The sequence below is a fragment of the Notothenia rossii genome (genome assembly GCF_949606895.1).
Source record: "Notothenia rossii genome assembly, chromosome: 10".
In the NCBI taxonomy this organism is placed as follows: Eukaryota; Metazoa; Chordata; class Actinopteri; order Perciformes; family Nototheniidae; genus Notothenia; species Notothenia rossii.
The window spans coordinates 64,867,759-64,884,820 of record NC_136908.1 but is presented as its reverse complement, the minus strand read 5'-3'; the positions used below and the strand labels follow the sequence as shown (position 1 = coordinate 64,884,820).

General features: G+C 43.2%; 1 protein-coding gene across 1 annotated transcript in view; it reads right to left on the bottom strand.

The window, feature by feature from the left end:
- Nucleotides 1-16,858, bottom strand: part of stab2 (stabilin 2) — a 60,511-nt gene extending 43,653 nt beyond the window's left edge. Inside the window, exons 1-20 of the mRNA XM_079656478.1 lie at nucleotides 16,747-16,858; nucleotides 13,638-13,765; nucleotides 13,247-13,362; nucleotides 12,696-12,781; nucleotides 12,388-12,454; nucleotides 9,790-9,885; nucleotides 7,223-7,345; nucleotides 6,907-7,103; nucleotides 5,802-5,929; nucleotides 5,249-5,382; nucleotides 4,863-4,942; nucleotides 4,625-4,774; nucleotides 4,143-4,286; nucleotides 3,990-4,052; nucleotides 3,434-3,550; nucleotides 3,310-3,363; nucleotides 3,158-3,238; nucleotides 2,777-2,929; nucleotides 1,094-1,153; nucleotides 831-932 (exon numbers count right to left, since the gene is read on the bottom strand). Coding sequence (XP_079512604.1) covers nucleotides 831-932; nucleotides 1,094-1,153; nucleotides 2,777-2,929; nucleotides 3,158-3,238; nucleotides 3,310-3,363; nucleotides 3,434-3,550; nucleotides 3,990-4,052; nucleotides 4,143-4,286; nucleotides 4,625-4,774; nucleotides 4,863-4,942; nucleotides 5,249-5,382; nucleotides 5,802-5,929; nucleotides 6,907-7,103; nucleotides 7,223-7,345; nucleotides 9,790-9,885; nucleotides 12,388-12,454; nucleotides 12,696-12,781; nucleotides 13,247-13,362; nucleotides 13,638-13,765; nucleotides 16,747-16,833 — 2,166 coding nt within the window. The 5' untranslated portion in view covers nucleotides 16,834-16,858. The remainder of the gene's footprint in view (nucleotides 1-830; nucleotides 933-1,093; nucleotides 1,154-2,776; nucleotides 2,930-3,157; nucleotides 3,239-3,309; nucleotides 3,364-3,433; nucleotides 3,551-3,989; nucleotides 4,053-4,142; nucleotides 4,287-4,624; nucleotides 4,775-4,862; nucleotides 4,943-5,248; nucleotides 5,383-5,801; nucleotides 5,930-6,906; nucleotides 7,104-7,222; nucleotides 7,346-9,789; nucleotides 9,886-12,387; nucleotides 12,455-12,695; nucleotides 12,782-13,246; nucleotides 13,363-13,637; nucleotides 13,766-16,746) is intronic.
- Nucleotides 16,859-17,062: the final 204 nt, after the last annotated feature.

The window sequence follows — 17,062 nt, the reverse complement described above, 5'->3', positions numbered from 1 at the left end:
GAAATCCATTTTATAAGTCTAAACAGTTATCAGAGAAACAGTCTTAAGATCGTGTTATCCGTGTGTAGTTGTGTTATCAGTGTGTAGTTGTGTGTTATCCGTGTGTAGTTGTGTGTTATCCGTGTGTAGTTGTGTTATCCGTGTGTAGTTGTGTTATCCGTGTGTAGTTGTGTGTTATCAGTGTGTAGTTGTGTGTTATCAGTGTGTAGTTGTGTGTTATCAGTGTGTAGTTGTGTGTTATCAGTGTGTAGTTGTGTGTTATCCGTGTGTAGTTGTGTGTTATCAGTGTGTAGTTGTGTGTTATCAGTGTGTAGTTGTGTGTTATCAGTGTGTAGTTGTGTGTTATCAGTGTGTAGTTGTGTGTTATCAGTGTGTAGTTGTGTGTTATCAGTGTGTAGTTGTGTGTTATCCGTGTGTAGTTGTGTGTTATCAGTGTGTAGTTGTGTGTTATCAGTGTGTAGTTGTATGTTATCAGTGTGTAGTTGTGTGTTATTGTGTAGTTGTGTGTTATCCGTGTGTAGTTGTGTGTTATCCGTGTGTAGTTGTGTGTTATCAGTGTGTAGTTGTGTGTTATCAGTGTGTAGTTGTGTGTTATCCGTGTGTAGTTGTGTGTTATCAGTGTGTAGTTTTGTGTTATCAGTGTGTAGTTGTGTGTTATCAGTGTGTAGTTGTGTGTTATCCGTGTGTAGTTGTGTGTTATCCGTGTGTAGTTGTCTGTTATCAGTGTGTAGTTGTGTGTTATCCGTGTGTAGTTGTGTGTTATCAGTGTGTAGTTGTGTGTTATCAGTGTGTAGTTGTGTGTTATCCGTGTGTAGTTGTGTGTTACTCACGGTAACGGTGGTGTTGCAGGTCGGCTTGCAGCCAAAGCTGACGCCCATTCTCACGGCTCCTCCGATGCTCCGAAGGTACACACAGCCGAAGGTGGATAATCCCTGAAACACAGTTTCTCATCAGACGTGACACAGGAAGAGCATCCTTTACTCAGGGACCAAGAGAAATACTCCAGTACACACATCAAGTGTTTTTATGTTCAAAGTAACTATGAGTGTTAAATAATGACTTCAGGGAAATATATCAGAGTGAGACGTCTCACCGTTTTAACTCCACCCTCACACTGACTCAGATGGACATTAGAGCAGGACACACACTCTCCCTGAAACACAATAGAGACACCTTCAGGACACACACACTCTGAAACACAACAGAGACACCTTCAGGAGACACACACTCTGAAACACAGCAGAGACACCTTCAGGACACACACACTCTGAAACACAACAGAGACACCTTCAGGACACACACACTCTGAAACACAACAGAGACACCTTCAGGACACACACACTCTCCCTGAAACACAATAGAGACACCTTCAGGACACACACACACTCTGAAACACAACAGAGACACCTTCAGGACACACACACTCTGAAACACAACAGAGACACCTTCAGGACACACACACTCTGAAACACAGCAGAGACACCTTCAGGAGACACACACTCTGAAACACAGCAGAGACACCTTCAGGAGACACACACTCTGAAACACAGCAGAGACACCTTCAGGACACACACACTCTGAAACACAACAGAGACACCTTCAGGACACACACACTCTGAAACACAGCAGAGACACCTTCAGGACACACACACTCTGAAACACAACAGAGACACCTTCAGGACACACACACACACTCTGAAACACAGCAGAGACACCTTCAGGACACACACACTCTGAAACACAACAGAGACACCTTCAGGACACACACACTCTGAAACACAGCAGAGACACCTTCAGGACACACACACTCTGAAACACAGCAGAGACACCTTCAGGACACACACACTCTGAAACACAACAGAGACACCTTCAGGACACACACACTCTGAAACACAGCAGAGACACCTTCAGGACACACACACTCTGAAACACAACAGAGACACCTTCAGGACACACACACACACTCTGAAACACAGCAGAGACACCTTCAGGACACACACACTCTGAAACACAACAGAGACACCTTCAGGACACACACACTCTGAAACACAGCAGAGACACCTTCAGGACACACACACTCTGAAACACAACAGAGACACCTTCAGGACACACACACTCTGAAACCCAAGAGAGACACCTTCAGGACACACACACTCTGAAACACAGCAGAGACACCTTCAGGACACACACACTCTGAAACACAGCAGAGACACCTTCAGGACACACACACTCTGAAACCCAACAGAGACACCTTCAGGACACACACACTCTGAAACACAGCAGAGACACCTTCAGGACACACACACTCTGAAACACAGCAGAGACACCTTCAGGACACACACACTCTGAAACACAGCAGAGACACCTTCAGGACATACACACTCTGAAACACAACAGAGACACCTTCAGGACACACACACTCTGAAACACAACAGAGACACCTTCAGGACACACACACTCTGAAACACAGCAGAGACACCTTCAGGACACACACACTCTGAAACACAACAGAGACACCTTCAGGACACACACACACACACACTCTGAAACACAGCAGAGACACCTTCAGGACACACACACTCTGAAACACAACAGAGACACCTTCAGGACACACACACTCTGAAACACAGCAGAGACACCTTCAGGACACACACACTCTGAAACACAGCAGAGACACCTTCAGGACACACACACTCTGAAACCCAAGAGAGACACCTTCAGGACACACACACTCTGAAACACAGCAGAGACACCTTCAGTGGACCTGAGGTCTCACCTTGGTGGCCCGGGTCTCGTTGAGGTCGCAGCGGTGGGGCAGGACGGGTCGGATGGAGGCCGGTGTCAGAACCCCCTCCAGGACGTACAGACGCCCGTTCTTACCCTCTATTGCCGCCTCCAGCACGGCGGCCCCGTCCACCAGAATCTGACCCTGCACATCAGAATAATGTACCTTATTAATATAAAAGATATGTTATTGATATACAATCTGACCCTGGACCAATCAAATATACGTAATTAGTATGAAATATGACCACAAAATCTACATTATCTATATAACATTTGTCCTCCGTGCTGTTTGCACCCAGTGACTACAGTCAACAATGATATTTAGTCAAAGACATCGTGTTAAAATAGGTTTTCTGGGAGGTGAACTCACGTTGTCCGTCACATTGATGGTGAGGACCTGGCTGGCCAATGAGGCGAGGCGCGGGCCGGAGACGGCGTTAAACACGTCCAGCTGTAAACCAGACTGACATCAGAAGGGCTGGGGCATTATGGGATGTGTACTGAATGAATGTCTTTACTCACGCCGGAGGATGGGACGATGTGGTTCCTCATCAGCTCCAGCAGCTTCCACCGGCCCTACAAAATAAAAGCATGTTTAGTTTCATTTCAACGAGGTGTGAGGTGGGTCTGTGAAGCTGAGTCTCACCTCGGTGCTGCTCAGCCAGTCCAGCTGACCCTCCGGCATGGCGCTGAAGGCGGCGCTGCTCGGGGCGAAGACGGTCATCGGACCGGGCAGGTCCAGAACCGAGGCCATAGACACTTTCTGAACCGGGAACAACAAGAAGTTCTTTATCTCATTCTCTGATCTCAGCAGATATAAGAATAAAGCAACAGGACCAGAACCAGGACCAGAGACACTGAGAGAAAGACCTAGACCAGGTCGATACCAAGTTTAAGACCCAGTCAAGACCAAGACACAGTCAAGACCAAGACCGAATCAAGACCAAGACTCAGTCAAGACCAGGATTCAGTCAGGACCAAGACTCAGTCAAGACCGAGACTCGGTCAAGACCAAGACTCAGTCAAGACCAGGACTCAGTGAAGACCAATACCGAGTCAAGACCAAGACTCAGTCAAGACCAAGACTCAGTCAAGACCAGGACTCAGTCAAGACCAAGATTCAGTCAAGACTAGGTTGATTACCAAATAAAGACCCAGACCTGCCCCAGTCTAGACCGAGTCAAGAGAGACTAGGTACAAACCTCTAACAGGGACTTGAACGTGTCGAACTTCCCGTAGTCAGAGACAATCTTCAACAGGTTCTCCTGTTGAAGACAAACAGGAAGTCAGTCTGAGTTCAATGAAACAGTGGATCAACATGAGGTCCAGGTCTCACCTGGGGGTCCAGGTCTCACCTGAGGGTTGCTCTCCACAGTCGGCGCCACGCTGTCCATCAGCTTGTTGATGATGTGGATCATCCCGTTAGACGCCACCAAGTCCGACTGAAGGATCACCGCCTTCTTCCTGCTGCCGTGGAGACGGATCTTCGTATGCAGATCCTGGGGGGGGGGGGGGGGGGGGGGGAGGAGAAAGACGAACAAGAACAAGAAGGAAAGACACAACTTCTTCAGAACTTAAACCAATGTGACTTATAGCTGATTAATATGCGCCTTAGTGCCGACTCATGCCTGATTTGTTCTCCACTTTGTCCCGACTCATACCGACTCATCCCGACTCATACCGACTCATACCGACTCATACCGACTCATACCGACTCATACAGACTCATACCGACTCATACCGACTCATACCGACTCATACCGACTCATACCGACTCATACCAACTTGTACAGACTTGTTGCTGACTAAATGTCGACTTGATAGCCGTGTGCCTCACCCCCTCACTGGTGTCCATCTCCCCCATCTTTCCCGTCACGGTGTAGAAGACATCGGTTCTCTTCAGCGTGTCGAAGGGCAGGACTCCGGCCACCAGGTGCATCTTGCTCAGGTACTGAGCCTTAGACCGGTCCGCCGTCAGAGTCCGCACCTGAGAGGGAGAACGGGTCGTTAAACCCTCAGTCAAGTCTGAGCCCACAGGAAGGATAACAGAGACTTTCAAGATAAGAGGATCTCACCGAAACCCCCCTGAAGCCTGTATTGATCGGGACAAACAGGGTGAATGGACCCAGGTTCTGCAGGGACCAGGAGAGAGACCCTGAAAGCAAACAGTTCTCATTGAGTTCCTCATTCCAACTCAAATCTGACTTGTTTGTGACTGATTTTCGACTTTTCGAATAAAGACTTTCAAATAATAGCCAACCTGTTAGCGACCTGTTAGCGACTTGTTTCTGAATAATAGCCGACCTGTTAGTGACTTGTTTCTGAATAATAGCTGACCTGTTAGTGACTTGTTTCTGAATAATAGCTGACCTGTTAGCGTCCTGTTAGCGACTTGTTTCTGAATAATAGCTGACCTGTTAGCGACCTGTTAGTGACTTGTTTCTGAGTGTAAGGCAGTTACCCAGCAGGGACATGGCGCTGCTCAGCTGGCCCCTCCACTGCCCCCACGGCTCCGTGTTCAGGTCGCTCAGACGCTGCATGATGTTCCCGTAGCACACCTTCCCGTTACCCACAAACCCCTGCTTACAGGTGCACCTGGGGACAAGTCAGAGGACAGGTCAGAGGACACGTCAGAGGACAGGTGAGGGGACAGGTGAGAGGACATTAAAGAACTGTCACCTGTGCATCACAACACGACGGTATGAAGAGTTATATTATAATAATAATAATAATAATAATAATAATAATAATAATAATAATGATAACAATAATAATAATAATAATAACAATAATAATAACAATAATAATAATAATAATAATAATACCTTTCATTTATATAGCACACTTAAAAAACAATGTCATCTCACAATGCTATGAGGAGAAAATAAAAATAAAGAATAATAAAAAGTGATCTAAGGAGCATATTGAATAAAATATGGTAATATAAAAATAGGTTAAGAGCATAAAAGGTTAGACTAAAAAAGATAAATGAATGATGTCTGTGAGGTACTGACTGGAACTGGCCCGGCTCTGAGGTTCTGCAGGTCGCCTCCTGGTGGCAGGACGCGGGACTGCAAGCGTCCTTCAGGCTGCAGCTGCCATCCCTCCGGAGGACAAACCCCGGTAGACACTCGCAGTGAGACTGAGGAGGACAGGTGAGTGCAGGTACAGGTAAATACACCGGTAACAGTGGAAAGACTCTAAAATACAGCCCCACTGACAACAGGTAATATCCTACAGGTATTGTCTTATAGGTATTGTCCTTAATGTAATAGGTGATTATAGGTGATCCTACAGGTATTGTCCTATCTGTAGGACGTTACCTGTTAGGTAATGGGTAATGTCTCTCAGGTAACTGACACAGGTAAGAGCTAACGTCCCACAGGTAAGATCTAACGTCCTACAGGTAAGAGTCAACGTCCTACAGGTAACGTCCCACAGGTAAGAGTTAACGTCCTACAGGTAAGAGCTAATGTCCAACAGGTAAGATCTAACGTCCTACAGGTAAGAGCTAATGTCCAACAGGTAAGATCTAACGTCCTACAGGTAATAGCTAATGTCCAACAGGTAAGATCTAACGTCCTACAGGTAAGAGTTAACGTCCCACAAGTAACGTCCTACAGGTAACGTCCTACAGGTAACGTCCTACAAGTAACGTCCTACGAGTAACGTCCTACAGGTAACGTCCTACAGGTAAGAGTTAACGTCCTACAGGTAACGTCCTACAGGTAAGCGCTAACGTCCCACAGGGAAGAGTTAACGTCTTGCAGGTAAGAACTAACGTCCCACAAGTAACGTCCCACAGGTAACGTCCTACAGGTAACGTCCTACAGGTAAGAGTTAATGTCCCACAGGTAAGAGTTAACGTCCTACAGGTAACGTCTTGCAGGTAAGAGCTAACGTCCCACAAGTAACGTCCTACAGGTAACGTCCTACAGGTAACGTCCTTCAAGTAATGTCCCACAGGTAAGAGCTAATGTCCCACAGGTAACGTCCTACAGGTAAGAGCAAACGTCCTAAAGGTAACGTCCCACAGGTAAGAGCTAACGTCCTACAGGTAACGTCCCGCAGGTAAGAGCTAACGTCCCACAGGTAACAGATACAGGTGTGTCCCCTGACCTTCCCCGGGCCGTCGTAGACGCAGCTCGTGGTCTCGGCGCTGCACCCCCCTTGTTTCCTCTGGCAGGGGTCCACAGCCATGCAGACCCTCCCGTCTCCACTGAAGCCCTCGTTACAGGCGCACAGGTGCGTGCCCGGCCCGGTGGGGACGCAGGAAGCCTGCAGGTGACACACCTGCGTCCGGCAAGGGTTCACGGCTGGGGACAGACAGCAGGAGACACTCTCAATACACAGAGACTCATCTGATCTCATCTTATCTTATTTATTATTGTGTTCAGCTCATGATAGTTTATATTTAGTTTCCTAATGAACTCACAGAGACAGGTGTCCCCGGACTTCTGGTATCCAAGTAAACACTGACAGACCAGCCGAGCAGTCAGAGCCTCCTCCATGCAGCGAGAGTTCAGAGGACAGCGCAGGGACACACACTCAGGTAGCTCTGCAACGCAGGTAGATATACAGGTAGATACACAGGTAGATATACAGGTAGATATACAGGTAGATATACAGGTAGATATACAGGTAGATATACAGGTAGATATACAGGTAGATATACAGGTAGATACACAGGTAGATATACAGGTAGATACACAGGTAGATACACAGGTAGATACACAGGTAGATATACAGGTAGATATACAGGTAGATATACAGGTAGATATACAGGTAGATATAAAGGTAGATATACAGGTAGATACACAGGTAGATACACAGGTAGATATACAGGTAGATATACAGGTAGATACACAGGTAGATACACAGGTAGATATACAGGTAGATATACAGGTAGATATACAGGTAGATATAAAGGTAGATATACAGGTAGATACACAGGTAGATATACAGGTAGATATACAGGTAGATACACAGGTAGATATACAGGTAGATATACAGGTAGATACACAGGTAGATATACAGGTAAATATACAGGTAGATATACAGGTAAATATAAAGGTAGATGTACAGGTAGATATACAGGTAAATATAAAGGTAGATATACAGGTAGATATACAGGTAGAAATACAGGTAGAAATACAGGTAGAAATACAGGTAGATATACAGGTAGAAATACAGGTAGAAATACAGGTAGAAATACAGGTAGATACACAGGTAGATATACAGGTAAATATACAGGTAGATATACAGGTAGATATACAGGTAAATATAAAGGTAGATATACAGGTAGAAATACAGGTAGAAATACAGGTAGAAATACAGGTAGATATACAGGTAGATATACAGGTAGATATACAGGTAGATACACAGGTAAATATACAGGTAGAAATACAGGTAGAAATACAGGTAGAAATACAGGTAGATATACAGGTAGATATACAGGTAGATATACAGGTAGATATACAGGTAGAAATACAGGTAGATATACAGGTAGATATACAGGTAGATATACAGGTAGATATACAGGTAGATATACAGGTAGATACACAGGTAGATATACAGGTAGATATACAGGTAGATATACAGGTAGAAATACAGGTAGATATAAAGGTAGATATACAGGTAGATACACAGGTAGATATACAGGTAGATACACAGGTAGATACACAGGTAGATACACAGGTAGATATACAGGTAGATATACAGGTAGATATACAGGTAGATATACAGGTAGATATAAAGGTAGATATACAGGTAGATACACAGGTAGATACACAGGTAGATATACAGGTAGATATACAGGTAGATACACAGGTAGATACACAGGTAGATATACAGGTAGATATACAGGTAGATATACAGGTAGATATAAAGGTAGATATACAGGTAGATACACAGGTAGATATACAGGTAGATATACAGGTAGATACACAGGTAGATATACAGGTAGATATACAGGTAGATACACAGGTAGATATACAGGTAAATATACAGGTAGATATACAGGTAAATATAAAGGTAGATGTACAGGTAGATATACAGGTAAATATAAAGGTAGATATACAGGTAGATATACAGGTAGAAATACAGGTAGAAATACAGGTAGAAATACAGGTAGATATACAGGTAGAAATACAGGTAGAAATACAGGTAGAAATACAGGTAGATACACAGGTAGATATACAGGTAAATATACAGGTAGATATACAGGTAAATATAAAGGTAGATGTACAGGTAGATATACAGGTAAATATAAAGGTAGATATACAGGTAGATATACAGGTAGAAATACAGGTAGAAATACAGGTAGAAATACAGGTAGATATACAGGTAGATATACAGGTAGATATACAGGTAGATACACAGGTAAATATACAGGTAGAAATACAGGTAGAAATACAGGTAGAAATACAGGTAGAAATACAGGTAGATATACAGGTAGATATACAGGTAGATATACAGGTAGAAATACAGGTAGATATACAGGTAGATATACAGGTAGATATACAGGTAGAAATACAGGTAGATATACAGGTAGATATACAGGTAGATATAAAGGTAGAAATACAGGTAGAAATACAGGTAGATATACAGGTAGATATAAAGGTAGATATACAGGTAGATATACAGGTAGATACACAGGTAGATATACAGGTAGATATACAGGTAGAAATACAGGTAGAAATACAGGTAGATATACAGGTAGATATACAGGTAGAAATACAGGTAGATATACAGGTAGATATACAGGTAGATATAAAGGTAAATATAAAGGTAGATATACAGGTAGATATACAGGTAGATATACAGGTAGATATACAGGTAGATATACAGGTAGAAATACAGGTAGATATACAGGTAGATATACAGGTAGATATACAGGTAGAAATACAGGTAGATATACAGGTAGATATACAGGTAGATATAAAGGTAAATATAAAGGTAGATATACAGGTAGATATACAGGTAGATATACAGGTAACTGACCTTGATCACAGCTGGGCCCTTTGTATCCGGAGAAGCAGGTGCAGCGTCCGTCACCTGTCAGACCAGAGGCACACACACCGTGCACACAGGAACACACTGCACACACACAAACACACACACACACACACACACACACACACACACACACACACACACACACACACACACACACACACACACACACACACACACACTCAGAGGGTCATTTATCCTAAATGAATAATTGTAAAACGATATTAACTTAGGCCCTACGGACCCGGTTCCGGGGCCGAAATTGCGTCATTTGCAGGAAACAACGTCTAAGGAACCTTAATATTTAATAAACTATGAATGTTTTATATCCATATAATGGGAAAAAACTCATTTAACTGATTTTTTAATTTTTTTTAATTTTTTTAAAACACACAATGCTAACAATGAGCCTCTGAATTAGCCCCGAGCAAAACATGCTAACCTATTACTGCACCGAAAATCACTCCTAGCTCCCTTATTACTTATCCTAGCTGCACATCCAACACATAGTTTATGATCATAAAGACACAGAATCTAACGGTGCCCACCTCAACACTGAAAGATACAAACTTGCGAAGTTATCAACAAAAACGTAAATCACAACAAGTGGCGCTAGGTAGCTACACAACGCTAACATGGCTTACCTTGGTTTTGTCTGGTCAAAACTGATCTTCAATGGCATTAAAACGATAACAACGATGATTTAGTTAATCCATAGGTTAATATCCAATGTGTCTGTGTCCGCTTTGAAAAGTTCTGATAATTTATAAGTAATAAAACTATAATACCGTTTTAAAATAGTAGAGCAGGCCATTCCTATGCTCTGTAGCTCCATTGAATGCGCGAAGACACCATCTTTTTTTAACATGAGTGTCTGTGGGACTATTTCCCTTCGATTCTATTGGCTCTAACGATCAGAAAGAGATGTCATATGTCAAAATCGAAGAAGGGGGGCCAGAGATATGGAAAATCCACCCAAATGGCCCGAGAAGAGTTTTTTTTTGCTAAATCTGTCTAAAAAGGTCAAATATCACTTGTTTTGCATCAATCTTGATACAGGGTACTTATTATATGTTGTACTTTGGATTCCTAAAGCTTTTAGTCTACTAACCCATCATCCAAGGTTAGTTTTCACTATAAGTACAACATATGTTTTGGACGGACACTATAATTTACAGTTTTTTACCATGTTCAATCTGAATTTTCTTTAAAACAAAAAACATCTATATTGAATCTGACTTTTCTACATCCAACTGACAGGTTTATCCTTACTTTGAGAAAAAAGATTATTAATTTAACCCTTTTAGGGAAGATATGGTCCTTTGTTCTGGGAATATCATTTTCGAGCCTGACACCTGAAAAACAGGCTTGGGGCTTAAAGGCCCAGTGAAGTGTGCACCTGTGCATGATCTGTTATGCTAATACGTATAGTAATGACCAAAATTGTCCATTGGAACCCAAATCAAAAAATGTTGGAATAGCAACAAATTTGACGAGTTTTGAATTTTCCGGGGAAATCTGCAGTCGACCTTCGCCTTCGTGGGCGTGGCTTGCGATCTACTGCGTGACGTCACGAGATGGACGCCGCCGCACTGTTTACATTCACCACCGTTCGTTTTTTCTCTTTTTCAAAGTCGAATTTCTCAACGTTTTTGAGCTAGTATTTTCCTGGAAAGTGTGTCGGAGTCGACTGGAAGTGATTGCCAATCGAGAAAACCTGACAATGGAGGCGACAGTGAAGAAAGAGGGATGAAAAACACAGGGGAAACGATGCATTGCCGCTGGCTGTAGTAATGTCAAGTCTGCCGAAGTGGCGATGTTTCTGTTCCCAAAAGATGAAGGTGAGCCTGGCTGGTGTCATTGTTTCGTAGATTATTTGATTGATCATGATAAATAAAGGCCAGTGGTCGATTCGAGAGAGAGAGAAAGAGAGACTGACAGAGTTACAGGGTTGTTGTTAGCATCTGGTGCTAGCTCGGAGCTAACGGAGATTAGCTGTTTCAACAATAAGGAGAGGGAGAGTGCTCTCCTGTGGGACTGAGAGAGATAACGTCAGCTCAGGGAGGTAAACTGTAGCCTAAGTTATCTCAGTGGGTTTGGTCATCTATGTAAACAAATATTTCCATCTATGTAATATTAGTTGTATAAAATAGGTTAAGAAATCATTCCAATGTTTTTTGATTATTGAAATATATGTTTCATATGAGTGTTGAGAGCTGTATCCATAAATCTCTTAATGTTGCCCTCAAAGTGCACCAGATTGATCACTTTCCTCATCTATCCGAAAAGCTGTCCAAATCAATCATTTCTCTCACACTAGTATCACTTTCCAGAGTCTCCGCCATGTTTACAATCACAACTGGGTACATCTTGTGACGTCACAGCCACTATCGTCTGCAACTTCCGTTAGGCTCAGACGGCAAAATTAATAATTCATTCATTCATTAATTATGAATTATTAAAAATGATTTTAGCCATGAACAGGCACAATGATATGTAAGGAATGAAACTGCCATTTCATTTTGGTGCAAAAACATGCACTTCACTGGGTCTTTAAGAGTTTTTAAAACACAGGTATGAGGTTACCTGAGCTGCAGGTGGACCCGAAGCGTCTCGTAGAGCAGTCCTCACAAGCTGTCCCTGCAAAGCCCGGCTACACACACACACACACACACACACACACACACACACACACACACACACACACACACACACACACACACACACACACACACACACACACACACACACACACACACACACACGTACACCGGAATCAGGTTTATCACCAGGTAGGTTGACACGAGGAATTTGACTTGGTGTCATGGTGCGTATACATCAAAGTGAATATAGGTGCATTAATTATGAATAAGTAATAACCGTGGTGTATTTACCTGACAGGTGCAGGTACCGTTGCCCCCCATCCCGTCGGAGCAGACTCCCCTCAGACTGCAGGGTCTCTCGGCCCCCTCCGGACACTCTGAACACACACATTTACACACACATTTATATTTAACTTGTATTAAAAAAATACAAGTTTAAATCTCAATCCAACCGCTTTAATACTTAGATTCAGATTCACCAAGAATGCATGCACCAAATGTAAAGTGTCTCAAATCAAAGGGTTCAATCCCAGGAACACTTCTGATGTGTGTGTGTGTGTGTGTGTGTGTGTGTGTGTGTGTGTGTGTGTGTGTGTGTGTGTGTGTGTGTGTGTGTGTGTGTGTGTGTGTGTGTGTGTGTGTGTCAGCAGTCTGAGTCCTGCTGACGGAGGATCTCCACAGGAAGGAAGTCCTGGTCCTGCAGGATGAGCCGGAGCATGTGAGCGCTGAGCTGATACCACCAGTACACTTACTATAAATACTGCTACCTCTACGCATACTGTGTACTCTTAAATACAAGGTATATATATATATTTCCGTGTACCTGCTGTCCCTGAACTCACCCTGGCAGTCGGGCCCCCAGAAGCCGGGGCAGCAGGTCTTCAGATCCACCTCCTTATAGCACTCTGAGGAGCAGCCTGGCATGGGCAGCGTCATGGAGGCCGTCTGTACAGAGAACCTGAACACAAGATGCTAACTTCACCACAACATGCTAACAACATGCTAACAACATGCTAACTTCACCATAAACAACATGCTAACTTCACCACAACATGCTAACAACATGCTAACAACATGTTAACAACATGCTAACAACATGCTAACTTCACCATAAACAACATGCTAACTTCACGATAAACAACATGCTAACTTCACCACAACATGCTAACAACATGCTAACAACATGTTAACAACATGCTAACCCCCTGTATTTGTATATAAAGTGTTCCTCACGTGCAGTCCTGTCTGGGGGACCGGGGGGTCTTCCTGAAGCCGGGGGGGCACACGGAGAACAACAAGCTGAGGCTGCAGGACTTACAGGGGGTCGAGGCCAGCAGAACCGTGGTGTTAGAGCACAGGTTCTACAGAGAACAGAGGGACCATATCATAACACAGGTTCTACAGAGAACAGAGGGATCATATCATAACACAGGTTCTACAGAGAACAGAGGGATCATATCATAACACAGGTTCTACAGAGAACAGAGGGATCATATCATAACACAGGTTCTACAGAGAACAGAGGGATCATATCATAACACTGGTTCTACAGAGAACAGAGGGATCATATCATAACACAGGTTCTACACGTATGTGTGTGTGTGTGTGTGTGTGTGTGTGTGTGTGTGTGTGTGTGTGTGTGTGTGTGTGTGTGTGTGTGTGTGTGTGTGTGTGTGTGTGTGTGTGTGTGTGTGTGTGTGTGTGTGTGTGCATGTGTGTGTGTGTGTGTGTGTGTGTGTATGTGTGTGTGTGTGTGTGTGTGTGTGTGTGTGTGTGTGTGTGTGTGTGTGTGTGTGTGTGTGTGTGTGTGTGTGTGTGTGTGTGTGTGTGTGTGTGTGTGTGTGTGTGTGTGTGTGTGTGTGTGTGTGTGTGTGTGTGTGTGTGTGTGTGTGTGTGTGTGTGTGTGTGTGTGTGTGTGCGTATAATATATCATCATCAATAAAAAAATCAATCATTTATAGGGTACTTTCTATCGGGAAGAAGCCCTCCCCAAACCTCACATCTACATTTCATGTTCTGTAAATAAAACTTGAAACATTTTTTTTTTTTTTTTCAATGTTGTATTTAGAAGATCTTTATGATTACATTCAAACAGAAGTTGGAATATTTAGATTTATTGTGGGTTTAATTTTTTTATAAAAAAACTATACTAAAAAAATCATGCCCCCAGTTTTCATGTCACTGCCGCAACATAAGGGGTTTTAGTCCAATGGCTGAGCCTGGTTTTAGTCCAATGGCTGAGCCTGGTTTTAGTCCAATGGCTGAGCCTGGTTTTAGTCCAATGGCTGAGCCTGGTTTTAGTCCAATGGCTGAGCCTGGTTTTAGTCCAATGGCTGAGCCTGGTTTTTAGCCCCACCCCAAGGTAGTGACACTGCATCCCTGTCCCTCATGGCTGAATGGCCAGTAGCTATATCTCATACTTTTGATATAAATCTGTTCCAAAATCTGAAAATCGGCGTGTAACCTTAAGAATTGTTACTACCGAACACATGTTATCTTCAATTAAGTAAACCTTTTCCGAGTTTTATGCGAAGTATTAGGTCTTTATGTGTGTAAACCTCTTCAAAGACATGAATGCCATGTACTTGCTAGCATTCTTTAGTTATGCTCAACTTTAGCTAGAATTGTCACTACGGAAACATATGGTTACGTTTCGGTGGTGACAAAATGGAATGGTAAGCATGTAAATCCCATAGTTTTGAAATAAATGTGTTTTAAAGTCTGAAAATCAGTGTGTGACTTTAAAGGTATCATTATACTAATTGTAGGCATGCATTATAGGTCTCAGATATAAAAAACATGTCTATGAAGTGTTTTGCTCAAAATACCAAACAGATCACCCAGTCTCATCCCCCCCTCTTTCAGCTGTTACTAAAGTGCTGATTCTGGGTCAGTAGCTTCAAACATTCACACTTCAGCATAAGGCATGCTATGAGTTCAGATTAAGCAATAAGGTTGAGGGAATATGAAACAACCTGGAGAACTAAATACTGTGGTCACTACCGAAACACTGGATGTTTTCTAAGAAATGAAGTATAATGATTTATCAACGAAAATGATATGACACTGATTGGTTTAATGTATGTTCAATTTCAACAATCATCAGCTCTGGAATCAATGTGATCAGTATTATGCATTTTACAAAGAAAGTTTGCATTATGATTTTTATGAATTGTATAAATTGAACTTTGAAATTTGATTTAAAAATTCACTTTTCTTAAAGGTCCCATGTCATGGCCATTTCTACTGATCATAGCTCCATTGTTGAGCTCGACTAGAATAGATGACATGGTTCAATGTTCCAAACTCACATTGGTTTCTCAAACAGCATCTCTGTATAGTATGTGTATTCACTCTCTGTCCTACACGGCGTGTTGGAGCTCCTGCACCCCCCTCCCTGTGAGCCCAGTGGCCGTCTGCGAGACAGCGAGACACAGCGAAACCCAGCCCGAACACTCGCAGCCTGGCTGGGACTTTGTGTGTGTGCCCAGGCTGAGTTCTGCGGTGTCTCGCTGTCTCGCCGACCCCACACCAGTGAGCCGGCTCACAGCGTCCCGCTCCTCGCAGCAGCAAGCCTCGCAACGTCCCACCGAGTCTGTGTGTGTGTGAGGAAGTCCGCGGATTGGTCCAAACGTAACGGCTCTGCGGACCAATCTGCGGAGCCGTTACGTCACCATACCCAAGAAGGAAACAATGGAAAAAGAGAAATCCCCAAGGAGGCGTTCAGGGGCAGACAGGTCTTCTCTGTGTTAGAGTGTTACTCCCTACAGGGTGTCCTTTGAGGGTTTGTGACTCTGCAGAGCGGTCACATGCAGAAGCTACAGAACACAAGGGGACGGGTCAGAACCGGAGAAGCAGGACATGGGCCCTTTCATTTAATTGTGAAAACCCTCAAAAGATATTTGTTAAAATACTATTTAGAGATAATATAATATTTTTGTGTTGTGATGTTTCGGTAGTGACAATTTTTGGTAGAGGAAGAAAATTCCAATACAGTCTGAAAATACAATATAAAAATGTACGGTTCTTTTACTATGTGTAATTTAGATATGGTACAAAAATATATATGGACAAAGTTTTGGGGAAAAAACTGTTCCAACCTGACTTTGAACCAATTCGGTAGAAAGGCCGATTATACACAGACATAATATTCATTCAGTCCTCATGAAGCGAAAACAGAACAGAAAGTATTTACATCTAGCTAGGTAAGGTGTTACCAAAGTTATAATACAGTAATATAACTATATTATAACCCTATATCTGTGTGTGTGTGTGTGTGTGTGTGTGTGTGTGTGTGTGTGTGTGTGTGTGTGTGTGTGTGTGTGTGTGTGTGTGTGTGTACCTGTAGAGCAGCAGAGGTTTCCATCAGCAGCACAGAGAGCAGCAGCAGCTTCATCATCATCATCCTCCTCACACACACTGACTCCATCTGACTCCTCACACACTCTTACACTCCTCTCACACACTCCTCACACACACTCCTGAAGCTCCTCCTCCTGAAATCTGCCGACTCAGCCTTTTGGAGAACGTCTGAGGGCGACGCTCTCAATAAAGTTTTTAGCCTTTAATTTAAAGTAAAGTTATAATACTGTAGATCCTCCTGAGAAGGTGTTGTGTTATTTAGAGGAATACATCAGAGCGTCTGAAGTGAAAAGAGA